At 37.0% G+C, this 19,883-nt stretch overlaps 2 protein-coding genes across 2 annotated transcripts; both read left to right on the top strand.

The window, feature by feature from the left end:
* The first annotated feature begins 205 nt into the window (after nucleotides 1-205).
* ccdc32 (coiled-coil domain containing 32) lies at nucleotides 206-2,250 on the top strand. The gene is made up of 4 exons (XM_055053525.1): nucleotides 206-322; nucleotides 455-690; nucleotides 1,437-1,590; nucleotides 1,680-2,250. Exons 2-4 carry the CDS (start codon nucleotides 471-473, stop codon nucleotides 1,870-1,872), a joined length of 567 nt encoding a protein of 188 aa, XP_054909500.1. The 5' UTR covers nucleotides 206-322; nucleotides 455-470; the 3' UTR covers nucleotides 1,873-2,250.
* Nucleotides 2,251-9,424: 7,174 nt separating this feature from the next.
* Nucleotides 9,425-17,626, top strand: prlh2r (prolactin releasing hormone 2 receptor). Its single transcript, XM_055053522.1, has 3 exons — nucleotides 9,425-9,460; nucleotides 12,260-13,158; nucleotides 17,023-17,626. The coding sequence occupies exons 2-3, from the start codon at nucleotides 12,262-12,264 to the stop codon at nucleotides 17,350-17,352; spliced, it is 1,227 nt and encodes a 408-aa protein (XP_054909497.1). The 5' UTR covers nucleotides 9,425-9,460; nucleotides 12,260-12,261; the 3' UTR covers nucleotides 17,353-17,626.
* The last annotated feature ends 2,257 nt before the right edge of the window (nucleotides 17,627-19,883 follow it).

Genomic DNA, 19,883 nt, shown 5'->3' with positions numbered 1-19,883 from the left:
GCAAAATAGACAACATTTTTAGCTTTTGATGTCTCACAATCGTGTAACTGGACAAAAATATCTTGAAATTACCTTCACAATATGGCGCAAAGGTCGACGTACGATCTGCACTATGACGCCACGTGCACGCCTCTTTTACGTGTTTGAGTGATTATCCAATGAGATCTCAAGAACGTCTGATTAACAGCCGTGGCGTCCAATCAAATTCACCCTGCGCTTGAAAGCGGTGTTTGGACGACACAGTTAGCTGCGGAAGCTAAACTTCAGTTTAACTTTATAAATCATCGTAAATACATATTGACCAGGTGATATTATCTACCAGGTAAGACTCCTTTGTTGATGTTATTTGATTTGTGTTGTCGTTTATTGTGAGGAGAGCATTTCAGATGCCTCAGGAAACGGTGAGTGTCGTTATTAAAGGAAAAATAACGATTCAAAACCAATCTCTGCTCAGCGCTGACTGGACAAGGATGGTTGATAACTTCGACGGTCAGGAGGTTCAAACCAGCGGGGAGTTGTGGACGCAGATCTGCTCCAGCCTCCCGGAGGTCCCGGATCCGGAGACCAGCCCGGAGTTCACGGACTCCTTCCACCCAGCAGCCCAAGCTGGTGCACAAGTGAATGGGACCAGTTCTCCCAGTGCTCAGTGGAAACCCATGGAGGACTCCGAGTCTTACTTAGCCAGTTTAGGTATTTCTCTTCTGCTCTTCATCTGAAAGAAACACAAACACGGTGCAGATTATGAGTTAAATGCTAAGTTTATGTTACAAAATCACCAAAAAATTGCTAACCACAAACATTTTGTTGATGTTCCCATGAATTGTTCAACAAAATATTATTGCTGAATGTTTTTTTCATGTTCTTTTAGTCTTAATTACTGTATACAATAATAATTCATAACAGAAAACACATGAAAATACAATCTACCTGAACCATCATACTGGTATTTACAATAAAAAAGTATTTACTTCAAATATTTTTTTTGTTTTTGTTTCAGAAGATCAAGACATGTTTAATATTTGACAAAAAAGAAAAACCTAAATAAATTCAAAAAGCAGTTTACAGTTGATTAGTTTGAGTCTTAAGAGGAAACCAGACATCCAAATCTATATAAATATATATGATTCTTTGCGAAAACATAATTGTCTCCCTCATTAAGCTATAAATTAACTGTGATTAAGATTTTTTCATTTTGAAAAATTGAGTCCTCGTTAGAATTAATAAATTACTTAAATACAACTTATCTGGCAGCATGAAGTAGATTAAAGCAACTAAAAGGTAGAAACTAAATGAAAATCAATAACCTATCATGGAGTATGGAGAACTGATCCTGCCAAAAATTGCCAGGATCAGCATTTTGATAAGATTTAATGCTTATCAAATGCAATGATTATAATAATTTAAGACTCACATATTTTGTTTTTATTTTATCCCAGAAAACCGTTTGAGAAAGATAAAGGGTCAGTCCAGTGACGTGACCTCCAGAGACATCCTGCGCTCGTTGTCTCAAGCTAAGAAGGAATGCTGGGATCGATTTCTGCATGACGCCCAGACCTCTGAGCTCTTCCAGAGCGACGACATGGATGAGAGGTAGGATCATCCAAATCGGGTAGTTTTTATTTACTTCCTCACTTATTCATGTGTGTGACTTAATCAAAGCCCTTCTCTGCTTCTCTCAGTGCTCTTGAGCATTTCAAGAGGTGGTTGATCCCAGAGAAGGTGGCCATCAGCGCGGAGGAGCTGGAATATCTCCTGAGGCCGACCCAGAGCACAGAACCGACCGGATCAGTTCGCACGTCGACGCATGAAGAGGAGACGGCGAGAGGAGAACAGAACGAAGAGGAGGACGATAGCAGCTCCCCAGAGAAATGAATGTGTAAATATTCTGTATAGAAGTATTAATCTGCCAAGTATTCTGTAAAAATAATTTCCTGTTCACCTTCCAGTGGATATCGGGTTCATCTGCTGATTCTCCTGGTTTTGTCTTAAATGTCCATCTTTTTCCACAAAATGATGTGTAAAACTGTACTTGTTCTCATGTGCTTCTGAAATTTACATAAATAGGAAAATCACAGTAGTTGGAAATACAAACAGCTGTAAATATTGCAATAAAATACAAACCACGTTCTGTTTTTTTAAATCTCACTTCCACAAATCAATGAGTTCCAGAAACTAATACATCATTTTATGTTTCCTTTTGTTTTGAGCATAATTTCACTTATGTTTAAATAAAAAATGTTGTGACTCTTACTTTGTTTCTTACATCCAGTAAAATGAGAGAAATTTGATTTAATGTTTTATTATTTAAAAGGAAAAAAAATCTAGCCTGTTCCCTGCAGGGGGCGCCACAGCAGATCAGATGCCTCCAGATCAGCTTCCCCTGACCCGTTTCTGTTAACTTTAACCCAAACTACATTTGGAAATGATTCACAGATACTAAACTTTATTTGAAATATGAAATATTGTATAACATGACTATGTATTAGAGTCATTGTAGAGGAAAAAAGGAGGAAATTTCTTCCAAAAAACACATTTTGAGATTAATGTGAGGAATTTTATAAAATAACAAAAAACATTTTTGAGTTTGAAAACATGCTAGAAAAAACTCAAAAATATTTGAGCATTTTAAGATCAATAAAAAATTTCTGAATTTGAAAAGTTTACAATTTGTTAGAAAAAAAATCTGAAATTTTGAGGTTATCAGAAAATTCCAAGAAATTTTAATATCAGAAAATAAGGACATTTCCTTATTTTTTTCTATGTATCGATAGAAATTAATTGTGTAATCTATATTTAATAAGTTATTTCTGTATTTCCAGTTTTAAAAAATGACATTTCAATAATTTGTTTATAATTTGGCACTCTTCACGCTCCATTAATTTTCTTGTAAAATTATGATGCTTTAACCTTCTAGGTTAATAATATAAACATGTTAGGATTTTCATATCTTTCTGCTTCGACTCTGTTATTTATGTTTTAAACATTTAGTGGAGGATAAGCTACTAGAATTCAATGTGCTTCATTAAATATCTGTTTGGCTCTTAGATTACACTCACTTTCAGCTTATTTAAAATCAAATTCTAAGTCTGGATAATTTATTGGAAAGTGGCACAGAAGTACACTTGAGTATTAAGAGTCAAGAAATCCCATTTCTTCCTGTAATTTCCATCATAGACACGAGTGGTTCATAAATGATATTTTAATTAAAAGTAAGACTCGACTTATATTTGAGCAACAAACTGCAGAGACTCTTTGATCATTAGCTATAAATCTAAACAAAAAGCAGCAGATTTATACTAAAACATGACCAACTTTATTGGCTCCACTGGCAGATTGTTTCACTTGTAAAGAAACATTTTTCCTATATTACAAGTTATCTACAGTGGAACCAGGATTTGTTTTTTTGTTTGGGGGTTTATTTTCTTCTTTTTACTTCAGTTTGGATTATAAAAACAGCTCAGGTGCTTAAAAGTGTCTGGAAAATGAGCCCTTTCAAAAACTCTCGGAATTTAACACAACAAATCAACAGGCGAAGCGTCGTTACCTAGCAACCCCAACCCCGTTACCTAGCAACCCCAACCCCGTTACCTAGCAACCCCAACCCGTTACCTAGCAACTTGTGCAAGCTATAGATATATCCCAACAAGCAATTATATCTTGCTGAAAATTTACTTTTAATTTATTTTTTTTCTTATTTAAAATGTACCAATGCATTTGCACAAGTAACTAAACTAAAATATTTGTAAGATTTTGTGTTTTTGAGGTGTAAACAAAATTGTCAGCGTTTTGTTTTTATAGAAAAGGAATGTGTAAATGTTTGTAGATCAAAAACTTCAAAATGGTTTTCCTTATTTATCAGCTACTTTAATGTTTTTCTGTTGAAGAAAGGCAGAAAAGACTGAGTATATTCTTATCAATAAAAACACAACGTAGGTCATTCTGTATTTGAAAATACTTTTGTATTTTATTTATTATGTAAATAAATACAGATTTTGGTGTTTTTTTAGTGTGATAATGAATGGATAAATGTGGCCATATCTACCATAAAATTAAAGAGAAAGCAGGAAGTTTGGTTCTGACAATTTGTCCAGAAAGTCCAAGAACTTCCCCTGCATTTGTCATCCTTTTAGTGCAGATAACATGACGTAACATCAAGCAACACATATTTCTCAAAGCCTTTCAGAGGCTGGGCATGTGGCTCCAACCTGTATTTATGACAAATTCAGATTCAGGAACCTCCAGTCTGTATTTTCACATCTCTCTTTGCAGCTTCCTGCAGCTCCAAACTTTCCAGACACTTGTGCGTCATAAATGCTGTCACACAGCGGATTAAAAGAAATCCTGCCCAGAAAGCCGCCTCATTATCTCAACACCGAGACACAGTGAAGGAGGAATCAGGATCTGCACGCGTTTCCCTAAGAGGGATGATCTGATTTAATCCTTCAGAGGAGGCAGTTCATGCCAATAAAACCCACTTCTTTTTTCATCTAATATGGGAAGCCTTTCTTTATAATCATTACTTCAGTGAGAATAATTAATCAAAAATAGTTTTCACAGGGCTAGTATGATGGATGGGCAATAACGACCTGGAAATTGGAATTTAGCTGGCATCCATTTTTTAATCAAACGTATCATCCGTACCCATGAGGCGCTCATTAAGTCCTCCTTTATTCTTCATCATGTTATATACTGTGTTTTGCTTCTACATTACTGCAGAAGAGACTCAGATTACATTTGTAAGAACTCAAAGGACTTTACCTCAAGAAACTCAAGATTACAAACTGATATCAAAGACATCGGTAATATTTTTCATGTTCTTTCTAGAAAACTAGCTTTTCTATTTTTATGTTTTTCAATATTATAGATGTTATTATGTAGCATAAAAAGTCTAAGTTCTCTAATTAAATTTTCTAAAGACAAACTGTCATTTCAGGGATTTTTATTCTTTTTTCTGATTTCATTTCTGGATTATGATATTTATATGAATTGTTTTAATTTTGTCACACTACAAAAATACAAACTCTTTAGTTTTTGCAAATATCTTAGTACACTTAAAATAAGACAAAATTAACTTACAAGCAACTTTTAACAAGATATATTAGCTTGTTTTATGTCAATAATTTATTTAGTTTATTAATAGTGTTCGAGTGCAACCGTGCCGTTACCTAGCAACCCCTGCGGTCGCCTAGCAACCCCTGCGGTTACCTAGCAACCAACTAATAACCAACCAACTAATAAGATAAAAATGTTGTGTCATAAGTGAAATAATATCCCTGAGGAATGTTTAAAACTCTGCAGCTTTGATTTATGAAAATTCAAACAAAAGGTAAACGCCAGAAAATGACTAAAAACTGTAGTTAAACGTAACATGAGCTCACTTTCTCTGGTTTTACTTGTGATTTATTTGGTGTCACCTGTCACAGAGTTTAAGTGGGTCTACGACCTGAACAGGACCTCAGACAATATATTTCAGCTGAATCCATAAATGCCATTTCTGGTCATTAATCATCAGCAGGTGATGAAGATAAAACGCAATAAATCCTGTTGGTGTCGATCAGCTGATTGGGATTTTGAGGCATTCACAAGCACTGCTTGTTTAAAGCAGCGCTAATAAATAAAGTGAGCAGCATTAGTGTAAGTGTAAGCCAAAATGAAAACCACAAAGGTAAATTAGTTTTCATTGATAATAAATCTGGAAATGTGTATGAGCTTCATGGGGGTGACGTTCAGGTCAGACTCCAAAACAAACAAAGTGAGGAGTGACTGCTAGAGCAAACAGGAAGTGATGATCAGATATGAATTAATGCGTTACCTGGCACAGTTTGGTTTCCTTTTCTTTCTCGTTGTGATACTCAAGACCTTGGAAGACTTGAATACTTAAAGTAAAAAAAGTGAGATAGAGGAGGTGTCAGTTTAACGGGATTGTTACACCCGCAGAACCGTAGAAAAGAAAACTAAGTTCTGGAAACTCATTAACTTTTTTCCATTTTTATACTTCCAATTGGATTTCAGCTGATTTTAAACACACACACATATTGATTCATTAAAACACAATATATTCTGTTTCGTTTAGTTTTTTCATCAATGTAATGCACCACACCATGTATTTTGTACTTTGATGCTAAATACATTTCTAATAAAAATAGAAAAATAGATTTTTTTAAAAAAAAGCAACCACTGCCAAAGCACTTATAAACAACTAGCCAACCAGATGTTTTTTTTACTTTTATTTGCTACAGAAATGACCAACAAAGACCAGGATAATGTTCTTTAGAAATATGAGTGAAATGAAATTATTTTTCATGTTTGGCATAAACACAGAAACTAACCTCATGCCAGACATAAATAATAAATCAGATTGGAAATCAAAATGCAAACAGATCTTGATAAATAAATGAATATTTATTAAATATTCAAAATTAATGAAAAAGAGTCACTCCCCAGGAGGTCTGTCATGAGTCCGACCTGATTTCCTGCTTGAGAGAACCAACATTTTCTCCACTGTGTCCACTTACACCTGGACACAAAAGGTGAACGCACGTGAGGTTGCCTTCCCTGCATGTGGCGACGCGCCGGATGGACAATGAAAAGGTGAAAACCCAGAACCCACTGCTGCGGCCGTCACATGTTGGACAGTCACACACTGAGGATGCGGCAGCAATAAAACATTATGTTCTGCACAAGGAATCGGCTACTTGGCTTTCTTGGAGGATTTGTCTGCTCAGCAGTCTAATAACTCCACAGAAATGACTCCCAGTAAACTCAGATGAATCAGGAGGAAAAACTCCAGCAGACAGAAACAATAAATCCAACAGCAGCGTCGGGAAAGAACCCGACATTTAGAGACGTAAAGAAATCAAACAGAAACTAACAAATATTTACAATTTATGCTGCTTATCAGAACCATTTTTTTTTGTCTAGGTTCTAATTCAAATATATTAGTACATTTCAAATAAACTAACTTTCTGTGTGTTATAGGAGCTTTTTGTAAGTAAATGAGTCCTGAATATTGATGAAAAAGTTCTGGTTCCCCTGGTGGATTATTTCACTTATAAAATGGTAAAAAATATTCTGTTATAAGTGAAATAATCTGACAGTGGAACTATTACTTTTTAAAATAAGTAATAGGGAATTATTTATTTAAAACCAGCTGCCGTGGCTTGATTAAAAGGCACATTTATGTTAGTTTTGGCTTATTTCAAGCGTACTTGGATTACATTTTAAAAATTAGACCTAAAATATTTTACTCCTAGTTTCAAGTGCAAATATCTTATTACACTTCAGATTTTAAAAAAGAGTAAATTACCAGTAATTTTTTACTGGTTATATGAGCTTATGAGTTATATGAGCTTTTCTAATGAGTAAATAATTCATAAAGATAGATGAAAAAGTGCTAGTTTCACTGGTGGGTTATTTAATTTATAATTTAGGAAAAATGTCTTGCTATAAGTTATTAAATTAAATTAAATTTCAAAAGTTTTGTACTGAAATGTACTGAAAATTAATCAGTGAAATTGATTTTAAGATGTGTTTCAACAGAATAACTTAAAATAAAAGAATGAAGTTATTTCAGTGACCAGTATGAGTTTTTCAGTCGTTAACAACTTTGTCCATGCATGTATTTTAACACAATCGAGACGAGACCACAAAGATTTTCTTGTATAGAAGATTCTGGGAGAAAATAGCATGAAGCATAAGATTATTCTGGCTCTAATAATCCTTTGCTCTATGAACAGAGCTGAGCAGTAATGAATTCTGGGTTGTTTTTGACAGTCAGTGTCACGCTGACTTTAAAGACCCAAACAATGAAGGTCATGATTCCCAAGTCATTACTATGAAAGTTTAATGCGTTACCAGCTACTGAGACGTCCAGTTTGTCTCCTCATGGTTTAATCAGCTCTTCTCTTCAGCAAACTAGTGTTTTGTTTTTTTGTTGTTGTTGTTTCTCACTGCAGGAGATGTGACACCATTCGTTCACAATTCCAGGAAGTCAAGATCTGGTAATAGAGCTGTGAAAAAGTCATTTTTTTCTGGAAAAATTTTGCTTCTTTTTCTCACATTTAAACGTTTTACATCAGGGATGTCAAACTCTTTTTCATTTTGGGCCACATTAAAAACAATGTTCTCAAAGGACTGGAATGTGCCAGAATGCAAAGATAAAATATGAATAAAAAGTTGTACTTTTTAAAATTAAATAATATCTAACATCTTTTCTCAGGAATTCACAATTGTCTTTAGGAATTTTTTACAATCAAAATTGATGACAGTGTTCCTAATTTAGGAATATTTTTAAGAATTTTTCCAATATTTGCACTTATGACATTAAATGTGACTTTTGTTGCTTGTGGTATAGAAAGGACAAATACCGCCACCTACAGGTGGGAGTTGGCATCACTTTGACGCAATGATTTTGAAAAATTTTGAGAAGACTTTGTGGTGGCTGGTGGAGATATTTGAAGGGTGGGCAAGAATGTCTCCTCATGGACACTTGCAAGTTGACAAGTTGTCAAAAACACTTGTCTTTTCCAGCAGCCATTGTACAGTGCATGCAGCAATAAAACCAGCTGACCAAACATACTGGAGCTCAGCTTGGGTTGCTAGGTGACAGGCTAGGCTTCTGGGGTTGCTGGGTAACAGCGCAGTGCCAGTTGAATGTGACTTAGCAACTGGGAGGTTTTTAAAACGACTCCTTTTCCAGACACCAAAAAAACATCAACTTATTGCCAAGCCCTTCGACTATTTTTAGATGCAGTAGAGACCATAAAGGGGAACAAAAAAGAGCAAAAGGAGAGTTTTGCATAATTTTTCCCCTACTTATTTTAAATTAAATAAGTAGGTCATCACCAAGCAGCTTGTACCTCGTACATCTTTAAAAATAATTTCATCATACCTAAATAAAAAGTACATGTATGTATTCTTAGTGTTAAACTTTATTTAGATTTGAATGTTTAATTATCTGACAAGTATTTAAAAACGCAACTGCTGGAAGAAAATTTGTGATGCAATTTTAGTAACGTTGTATAACGCATGTCTAACAGGACTGGATAATATGGAGGAATTAAAGCAAATTCAAAGTGACCACAGCTAATCCCTGATACACTGAGTGGATCGTCTGGAGGTAATTACGCCCGTCCTTTTTAAATTAAGAGATTTTCATCCAGGATATCAGACTTCCTGAAGACTCTGTTTTTGTCCCCATTATAGTGGAGATGACTCACACACAATCACATACTGAGTGGTCTCTGCCTGTGTGTGTGTGTGTGTGTGTGTGTGTGTGTGTGTGTGTGTGTGTGTGTGTGTGTGTGTGTGTGTGTGTGTGTGTGTGTGTGAAGCCCACTGACTAAGAGAGAGAGTGAGCTCCCGTCTTTATTTCAAAGCATAGAAGAGGAAATTCTGCACAACGGCAGGACTCCCTGAAAGAAAGAAGACGCTAACAGGTGCTGAGCCTCCGGACTAACAGGTACTTTTTGCTCTAATATGAACTTCACCAACAAAACATAGTAAAATACCTGCAGTTTGTTGCATTAATCAGAATAATAGTTGACTTGAAACACATTTAAAGTCAGAATTTGCATTAATTTATGTTGCAGCTGTAAACGAAGATGGTATAAAATATAAATTCTAGGTCTTGATTAGAATTATTTTGGGAATAATTTGGTAATTTGAGACAGAATAAAGACATGCAGTATCCAGGCTCATTATGATGCACTTATTCCTGCGCTACAGTGCGTTGAACACATAATGAGGCGTTGCCTCTTTGCAGCGGCGCTACCTGGGATTCAGCATCTCAGATGGGATTTCTTCTGATTGTGTGCTTGATTCCTGCTACTTGTTCCCTTTTCAATCACAAAACTGACACAAGAGAGACAGATTGTTCTCTATCCACTTCCAGTGTAAAGAATAGAATAGAATAGAATAGCATTTATTGTCATTGAACAGGATTCAACAAAATTTCTATTGCAACTCCCGTGCAAAAAGTCAAATATATACAATATTAAATAAACAAACACACAATAATAATAATAATAATATATACAACTAAAATTAACCAAAGGCACTCAACCACACCAAAGAAGAAGCAGCAGGTCCAATTATGGTAAAGTGCAGATGATGTGACAGTGCAAGTGCAGAATCCTGCTGCTGTTTCTGATCTGAAAGATTGACTTATGTCAATTTAGTAATTTCTAATCTTTTATTTTTTTTTAGAAGCTGCAAATCAAGTTCTCCTTTTTGACTTTTTTTTGTTTAATATCTGATGAAATTCACCCCTTGCAACAACATCTCTCAGTCATTCTAGCTGCCATGATGGACGTCGGAAATGAAGACCGGAGTATTGGACTGAAGGACTGAAGTTGTTTTCCCAAGTTGTTTTTGCCTATTTATTAATGACTTTTACTTGTTTGAGTCAAACAATTTTATCTGTGAACGTAACAAACGTGGCTGGGGCTCATAGATGGCGGTATTTACAAAAGTTGGAAACGGCTAGCTTAAAAACCGACCCATACCTCCTCCCTCCTGACGTGTTGATCAAATTGCCGACTTTTTCTGAATTCACAGCACATTATTTATGTCACTGCGTCATGAACGGTGGTTCTCCTTTCACCAGAGCAGCTTTAAAAACGCACAGAAGACGAGATGCTAACCAGATTATTTCCGTATATGCTAGGATACATGACGGTGCGGCACAATTTCCATGGTTACTGACCCACACATTCACAGTATTTCATATCTTTCTGATCATACTTGTAAAATACATGAATGTTAGTCTCACCTCATAAAAAGTGTTCGCTGGTTACACCGAGTGGCCAGTCATTATGGTTGACGGCTGCCATCCGTCGCTCCTCAAAAGCTATACGATAAAATGACAAGTTTGGTTTGTACAAACAGCCGTTTGCGCAGCACCCTGTGATCACTTTCTTTTACTGCGAAATCAACTTAATAACTGCGACACCAGGCCACCACATGTGCGATTTTCGACCGGCTCTGCAGGAGCGCATAGGTTGTTTTGACCTCCGTCATGGCGGCGCAGGCCGAGTTTCGAAGGGAGTGACGTCACGTGCAAAGCGTAAAAACAGCCGACTGATGAGCGTTTCATTTCATATGTAAATATGTTTGAGCATATGTTCATGTGTGCTGAACACATCAACTGGCCTTCTCATGAATACCCGATGCATCCGATTTAGAGGCTCGGAGAATAAAAGCTGAAAACTAAGAAGTGTTTGGTCTGTTGATGAGGACAAAAAGCCTCTTTACTGAGCCTGATGGAGAGCTCTGAAGTGGCCGCTGATTATTCTGCTCTAATATGAGTCATCTCATTAAGCCAGGGGTGTCCAAACTTTGTAGGTCAAAAAATAAATCTTTTTTTAATGAACTGAAATCATAAAGTTTTATAGAAATGTTCAAAAACAAAGTCAGCATGAAATATTTTAATGACTCTGGAAAAACACAAAAGCTTCAGTATTTTTGGTCTAGTATCTTAAAGCACTTGAAATACAATGAATTACAAGCAGCTTTTTAGCAAGATATAGGAGCTTTTTAGAAATAAATAATTTCTAAATATTGATTTTAAAAAAATACTCGTTTCACTATCAAATGATTTCACTTATAAAATTGGAAAAATGTGATAAAACTTGTTTGTTGAACTAGAACATTTTCATCAATATTAAGAAATTATCGACAAGCTCCTATATCTTGCTAAAAAAAGTTACTTGTAAGTTTTTTTTTGTCTTATTTTAAGTGTATTGAGACACTTTCACTTAAAAGTACACCAAAAATACTTTTTGTGATTTTGAATCTAGCGGTTGCATGTTTTACATTTTTTACTTCTGATACCGATACCGATATGTAAGGTTTAGTATAAGCTGGTGTCTGTTCAATACAAGAAAACAGTTCTGAATTGACTGAGAACTATTCTTAAAAAAAAAAAGAAATAAAAAAGAGATTACTGCACTGAATTAAAAACAGTACAGCACACTTATTAATTACACCAATAGCTTCACAATCTTGGTAAGATAAGCAAAAAAACTATTTTAATTTGCTCAGTCAGTTCATGAATTGTAAATATAATGTAAAATAAATAATAAAACATGTTGGTTAAGCATATGGAATACAAAGCATATGGACTGGAAACATTGTCACTGATACCCAATCGAGAATATTTTTCAGTATCGGGACGATACAGATACCAGTATCGGATCGGCGGAGTGAAGCTGTTTCTTTTCGAATGTCAACCTGATCATCTCCATCTTCGTTTCTGCAGACATGGACTGGGAGAAAGCGATGGATTTCTCCAGAGTAAACTCCTCGACTCCAGCCTCTGATTCTTCACCCTCCTTCTCTTCATCCTCCTGCTGTAACTCCTCCCACCTCCTCTTCCACCCGTCTCTGTTTCCGGTCCCCACGTTTTCCGGCTACGACCTGCTGTTCAGCCTGAAGCTCCTCTTCATCCCGCTCTACTCTGTCGTGGTTCTGATCGCCTGCTCCGGGAACCTGCTCCTCCTCTTCCTCATCTGGTACAACAAAAAGAGACACAACACCACTAACTTCCTCATCAGTAACTTGGCGCTCGTCGACCTGGTGATGTGCGTCTTCTGCGTCCCTTTGACGGCCTCCTACGCCTTTGACAGGCGCGGTTGGGTGTTTGGGTACCACATGTGTCACTTTGTGACCGTGATGCAGTCCACCGCCGTTTACGCAGCGGTTCTGTCCCTCATGGCCATCGCGGTGGATCGTTATATCGTTGTAGCGTATCCCATTCGCAAGAGAGTGGGATGCCAGTTCTGCTGCTGCCTGGTGACGCTGATCTGGTTGTCCTCTTTGGCGCTGTCCACCCCGACTGCGCTTCACACGGTCTACCTGGACCTGCACGATGCGGGCCTGGACATGGCGGTCTGCGAGGAGTTTTGGGATGGACAGGAACAAGGCAGACTCATTTACTCCTGTTTCATCCTCTTCTTTTCCTACTTTGTCCCGCTGGCTGCTGTGTCCATTTCCTACTGTGCTATTTCCTACCACCTGAAGCGGAGGACCACGTCCAGTCTGACAGCATGTCCCGAGCTGAGGTGCGCACGGGCCGCCTGGAGTAGACGGCGGAGGAAGACCTTCTGTCTGCTGCTGGTTTCTGTTCTCTGCTTTGCCTTCTCCTGGCTCCCCTTGCAGGTAAACATGAATACAGGCTGTCTGCATATCCTTAAAAAGTTTTAAAAAACCTTAAAAGGAGATGACCTACCATGATTCCTTGAATAGGTTGCGATAGGTTGCGATCTATTATTCATAGGTAATGACATTTAGTCTGGTCAGTTCAGAATGAGATATTTTAGGGTCTCTGTCATTTTACATACAAATTAACTTCTTCTGGCCCCAAACTCAACATTTACACTCACTCCTGAAAATGGCTGCAATTATACAGCAGTACATCTTTGAAAAGTGGAGCCTCCTGCACAACCAGTAATGATGCGAGTTGTTTCTGGATGGTAAGTCAACAACAAAACAGTTATCTTGTCCAGCAGCCATTGTACAGCAGATACAGTGGTAAAACCAGCTGACCAAATTTCCTGGAGCTCCACTTGGGTTGCTAGGTGATGACGTGACTCAACATTTGGGAAGCTTTTGAAATTGCACATTTTCCAGGGACCAGAAAACGTAAACTTTTTGAAATAATACATCTGAGTGTGTGTGTTTAAGCGATCGGGCTGTTTTCAAAAGCTGCTTATACCCAAATGGAAGTACAAAACAGTGCAAAATGTCCCTTCAAATTAATGCTTCTTAAATTACGGCCTTAAAAATTTCTTAAATTCATTTTTAAAATGTAAATTACTCTTAAATACCTTACATTAAATATCATATACATTTTCTTTGAATAACTTTTCTGTCAGGCAAAAGATTGAGCTGTGCACAAAAAACCTTGTTTGCATTCTGCCACTTTAGGCGACTGAGGCTACAGCTGGCTAGCTGCTAATATACCATTGCTAGCTAGCTAAGTTTTTGCATCTGTCATGGATAAGTCAGCAAATGTATCATCAGTTTGTTTGTTTTTTCTTCACTTCTGTTGTCAACCAATGTTCAAATAAGCTTAGTATTATAGTGCTTAATACTATTAATATGCTATTTCTTCTGTAGGTTTCTGTTGTAATATTGGTCTTAAGTTTCATTCTTTCTTTAAAAGTCTTTATTTTGAGAGGCTGAAACCTGCAGACACCCTGGAATAAAGCATCATGGTGATCGACATTCTGAGTAGAAAAGGGGAATCTCTGGAGAGTTAGGGAATCAGATTAAAGCCCATTTTATGTCTGAACCTGCAGTCCTAGAGCCAATAAAACCAGATTCTACCCATTTATCTTCTTTGCTACTTATTGTTAAAGGGTCACAAGGGGAGCTGGTGGCTATTTCCAGCAATAAATGAACAAGAGGAAGAGTAAATGCAGGACAGGTTGGTATTCCACACCAAAAATAACCATGCACACACACACACACACACACACACACACACACACACACACACACACACACACACACACACACACACACACACACACACACTAAGGGTAATTCAGGGAGACCAATGTGGCTTAAGTCACTGGTGGAAGCAATTGGGTGACTTTGGGCTTATGATTAAGATTTGAGGAACAAACAATCTTAGACAACTTTATACAAAAATAAGTGAAGATAATGCCGCGGATGATTCAAAAACACATTTAGGAAAACCAACCCAACAAATCTGAAGCAACTCTGGAGTAACAAGATAAATGTTCAATATATTAGCGTGTCAATTGTCGATATTGATAGATTAGTTTTTATTTTAAATATGTGCGACATTACCAAACTGGTGGTCTGACTGCTTTATCCACAGTTTTCAATCCAAGTTTTTTTGTTTTATTTTTAAGCAGCGTGGCAAAACCTTAAACTGCTTCTGCACAGATCTTATAATGGGAAAACATGGGGAAAAAATAGCCAGTCAGCAGCTATCTAACACTTTGAGCTGCACTCTGCTGTTTCTTTGACACAGCTTAAACAATGACGAATTACAGCTACAAAACTGTTAAACTTTATCACATTTACTTTTATTGATGCAGAGTCAATACGCAATGGTAAGAAACCTATTTGCAAATTTTCAACTGGTAATATGGAATCATATTATTCAATACAATCTAAATATATTGACTCAGATTCAATCCCATTAGCCATGTAGCAATGGGGAAGTTTATTGATTTCCTGTGTGAAGTTCGGTCTTGTTATCCAAATTTATTGCATATTAATCAAGTCAAAGATCTGTGGGTTGTCTTGGCCAACTAGGACATGAGCCCACTTTACACTTTACAGCTTTAATTAATTTAATGACAACAGTTTGGTGCCAGAGGCCACAACAAATCTTGCTGCAAAGTGGAGAATTAACACAATGGTCCAACGAGACGCCAATCATGTAATGGATGATCTGTAAGGCAAAAGCCAGAGATGGAAATCAAAGTGATCAACAAATTAGGTAAAGATAAACCCACTTTAAAATCCACTTTGAACCCACTTTAAGAGGGTTTTTAGATCCCACTTAAACCCTTTAAGTGGGTTTAAAATCCACAACGCAAAAGTTACATAGATTATCATTATCATTAATTCAAATTTTATCACCTTTGGGAAGCAGCCAATCAGAGACTGATGGACTTGATTCGACTGGGAATCAAAATCACAACATTTGTTACATTTTCAGCTGCTGCCCTTCACTTTCACACCGCAGTCAAATGGACTAAAACCTGTTCCCCTCCTTGCCTGTGGGGGCGTTGCACCAAGAATCACAATAGGAAGCTACACAAAAATCTCTAAAGATATTGAGAGCAACTTCCTTCTTCAGGAAATGTAAACAAGAACTAGAAATTCTGCATGCTGTAAGCTGAATGTTTTAGTGAAAATTGCAGAAGCATTTGAAGTCGTTTGCAGAATGATGCCTGAACCTGAAATCACTAATTTAAAAACAAAAAGACAACGCAAAAGGATAACTGCTTTCAATACCGTGTATTTTTTAAAAAAGAATTTCAGTGAACACCACAAAAACACAAAAAGAACCCAAAAAATAAATACAATCATTTACACAGTACTGCAGTAAATCTCCTGAATGAATGGACACAAATTGTGCAACAACATTTCCCCATTAATCATCACTGGTCAGCACAGCGTCCAGCTGGCACACATTTGAAGGGTCCATGGGTTTGAAAGTCCAGATATTTGAGGGAAAAATGTCCAAGTGCAGTTTGTTGTCAACAGAGAAGAGATGAACAGTGATTTGTGTGTCTGTATGGATGGAGGGAGAAACAAGTTCAGACCATCACAGCCTCCTACCAGACCAGCAGAGGAACCTTCAGGTCCGCTGGCTCCCAGTCAGATGTCAGAAACTCGCCACCTTTGAGCCCTAAAAGGGTCACCTGGCCTGCATTAACATAAACAGGACCAGTAAATCACCAGACTGCTAGTTAACTAGACTCTTCAATGGTCATGTACAAAAATCAAATGCAATTATGTCAACAAATCTGTATGTCTTTAAGACAAATATAGAGATATCTCGTTGAACCCATTATGTTAAACTCATTTTTAGTTTAATAAGTTAAAAAGGTAATAATTGGCTGCAGATGCCAACCAGCAATTAGCAGTGGCTACAAAAACCATCATGCTAAACAACAAACAGGTTTCACTTCAACCAAACCAAAACTGAGGTTTCGGCATCAGAGTTTGTCGGCATATTTACACTAACCTAAACACAAACCCGACTTTTGGTAAATGAGACTGAAGCAAACTAAACAATATTGGTGTGAAATCACCTTAAAAACTAACTCTACCATGTCCCTGGCTGCTGTTCTGCACATTTGATATGTTCCAGTGCATTTAATTCATACAATGAAAGAAACTTTGCATGCAGATCTTGGAGGTCAAACACAGATTGGGTCATGCTACAAGAGGTTGATTTGTTTTCTTTACTGGACTGCATATTTCTGAAATATTACAGTTTCTTGCCTCTCAATAACACGTCTTATTTTCCAGGTGGTGAACCTGATCCGTGACCTGGACACAGACTTCTCCATACTGGGGAAAAATTACATTAACGTCATCCAGGTGTCTGCTCACCTGCTTGCCATGAGCTCGGCGTGCTACAACCCCTTCATTTACGCTTCGTTGCACAATAAATTCCTGTCCTACCTCTGTCTCAACCCCCTGACTCGCAGGAGAGGAACAGAGAAGCACGGAGGTCAGGGGTCGACCTCCGTGCTGACGACGTCTCACAGAATGCCGCGTCTCAACACCTTCTCCACCGTGGAGGATTTACCTGCCGTTGTCCTGAATGACCTCGTTCCAAAAGAAAACTACATCTGAGCCGCAATGTTTTTGTCTCAAAATGTGTAATAAAGATTTTCCATCAGCTCTACAAACATCTTTAAAAGCAGGTGAAGTGGAGGGTGAAACAAATGAATCTAAAGCACACTTTAAATACAAAGCATTTTAAGATTAATAAATCTTAATTAAATAAATCAGCAGTAAAATTATTTTATCCCTGTGATAACAGCTATTTTAGAAATTTTGTAAATGCTGAACAGTTTAGTTATGCTGCTCTTTGCTGTGAGTTTCCTTATTGTGTATTCTTGTTCTTCATCGCTGTTTGTGCACATTTTACTGTTTATGTGACGTGGAAAAATATTTTTAGATCATTAAATAAACTTTAATATCAGACAGAAGTGACTTGAGTGAACTTTTTATTTATGAAAATAAAAATCTTGTTAAATCTACTTTGATTTACTAATCTACTGTGATTATTTTATTTCACACTTGATTACTACCTAATATTTAAAAAGAAAATCATTTAAAGAGAGAGTTTCAGACTATATGACCTCTATGGAAGGGGTCAAAGGTCAGAACTGCTGATGATCCAAACATTTTACAACTTTAACATATTTTTAGCCAAGTAAAAGAGAGGCAGTCAAAAAAAATATTCAAGAGTAAAACAATATTTGGTTAAAAGGTTACTTGAGTACAGAGCAACTGTTGTATTTTAAAATGTCACCAAATGGACAAAAATATAAAGTCATGTGCAGATTTGTGTGTTTTGAAAATGAAAATAATTTGATCAAATAAAATTTGGGTTGTGGAAATGAAAGAAAATCGTAGCAGTTTTGTTTGCAGCACAGACTGAATGAATGGATTCAGCTGCAAATCATGTGACATTTGTTGGACAGTGTGTGTAAAAATGTTATTTTCTTGTGTTTAAAATATCAGCTGAAATGAAGACAGAATGTGGCACTAGCATTATGTTTTCTATAATTATAAAACACTGAATAAATAAGTGTAGCGTGTAGTGTCGCTTGTGTTAAATAAATACTAGCTCTACAAAGCAAAATACATGCAAAATGACTATAATTTGTGTTCTAGTGCCATCAAACTTTGTAGTTCTGCTTTAATGTTTGAGTTTTGTTCAAACTTTGCTGTTGAGTCACAGCCTGAAACAAAACAACACAAGTTTCTCAGCTTATTATTTTCTGGCATTAAACTCGCAGCCAACAAGTTTCTCTGTTGGTGCGACCTCAGATGTGAAGCTGCCATGACCCAAGATGTTTGAGTTGTTGAGCTGTAACAAGACGAGTTTCACAAAAGAGAGAAAAACTTTTTCTACTATTGGCTGCTGCCTTTGACAACAAGTCATCTGACTCCGTGAGAGATGCTGTTTGTGTCTCTTAAACTTGTTTTCAGTGGCTTTTGACTCTTTGTTGTTTTCTGTTTTGTAATTTAAGTCCTTTTTAACGCGTCTTATTCTGCTTTTAATGTAAAGAACTTTGCTTCTGATAGAAAACGAGGAAGGAATCTCTTAACACTTTTTCTGTTGTTGCTCCTAATTTATGGAACAATTTGCCTTTTCAGATTAGATCTGCTAGCAGCCTGGATCATTTTAAATCGCTTCTCAAAACTCATTTTTATTCGTTGGCTTTTAACTGAAGCAATTTTTTGATATTCTGTTTTTATCTATTTGTGTTGCTGTCGTTCCTGTGCAGCACTTTGGTGCAGTTTTATACCTGTTTTAAAGTGCTATATAAATAAATTTGACATTGACATTGACATTAAATGATCAAAAAAGAACATGTTCATCACATTTTACGAACAAAATCAGTTTAATTCTGGTCGGTTCTCAACGCAAAACCGACTGACCAAATTCACTAGAATTCTATTGTGGTTGCTAGGCGACGGGCTGGGCTTCTCTGTGGTTGCTAGGCGACAGCCTGGTCTTCTCTGGGGTTGCTAGGTGATGGGCAGTGCTTGTTATTTTTATTGCCTAAAAACGTCTGGTTGTTTTTTTTAAAGCATTTGGATTGTTTTGAGAAGCAGTTGAGGCCAAATGGAAGTACAAAAACGAGCCAAGTGTGAATTTTGCCTAACACGTTCCTTTTCAAGAACAATAAAACAATATCAAAGTCAAACACTGTATTTATTTAGCTGTGTAATGTCATACTCACCGTTATCTCTACAGTACCGGGGCCATAATGATGGGCCGTTACACCGGGGTGCTGGCCCGGTTGACTCCTGTGCAGAACTACCCATGGAAAAGTGTAAACAAAAACTAAATCCAAAAAGTTGATCATCCGTCCATCATGTAAGACGATGGATCATCTTGCATCATCCCACCACATCCTAGAGGGTTTTGTGGTGGCTGTTTTCAGCAGCCACTATGCGAGAGGCTGGGTACAAACTGTACAGTCGCCAGGACAGCACAAACACACACTGGATAAACAACCACGCACACACGCAAACACACCTAAAACCCATTTAGAGAGGCCAATTACCCTAACAGTTCTGTTTTGGTTCTGTGAGAAGAAGCCACATGCACTGCAGGAAAACTGATTCTATCACCTGTTGGCATG

This window comes from Poeciliopsis prolifica, unplaced genomic scaffold (genome assembly GCF_027474105.1).
Source record: "Poeciliopsis prolifica strain line A6 unplaced genomic scaffold, Auburn_PproV2 SCAFFOLD037, whole genome shotgun sequence".
Taxonomy (NCBI): domain Eukaryota; kingdom Metazoa; phylum Chordata; class Actinopteri; order Cyprinodontiformes; family Poeciliidae; genus Poeciliopsis; species Poeciliopsis prolifica.
The sequence above is the reverse complement of the archived record's forward strand: the minus strand, read 5'-3'. Positions and strand labels throughout refer to the sequence as shown.

Excerpts from the sequence above, each read along its gene's own strand:
- ccdc32 (XM_055053525.1), top strand. The coding sequence starts at position 471 with ATGGTTGATAACTTCGACGGTCAGGAGGTTCAAACCAGCGGGGAGTTG. Across the intron at positions 691-1,436 it reads GTCTTACTTAGCCAGTTTAG|AAAACCGTTTGAGAAAGATA; the intron begins GTATTTCTCTTC and ends ATTTTATCCCAG. Across the intron at positions 1,591-1,679 it reads AGCGACGACATGGATGAGAG|TGCTCTTGAGCATTTCAAGA; the intron begins GTAGGATCATCC and ends TGCTTCTCTCAG.
- prlh2r (XM_055053522.1), top strand. The coding sequence starts at position 12,262 with ATGGACTGGGAGAAAGCGATGGATTTCTCCAGAGTAAACTCCTCGACT. Across the intron at positions 13,159-17,022 it reads TCTCCTGGCTCCCCTTGCAG|GTGGTGAACCTGATCCGTGA; the intron begins GTAAACATGAAT and ends CTTATTTTCCAG.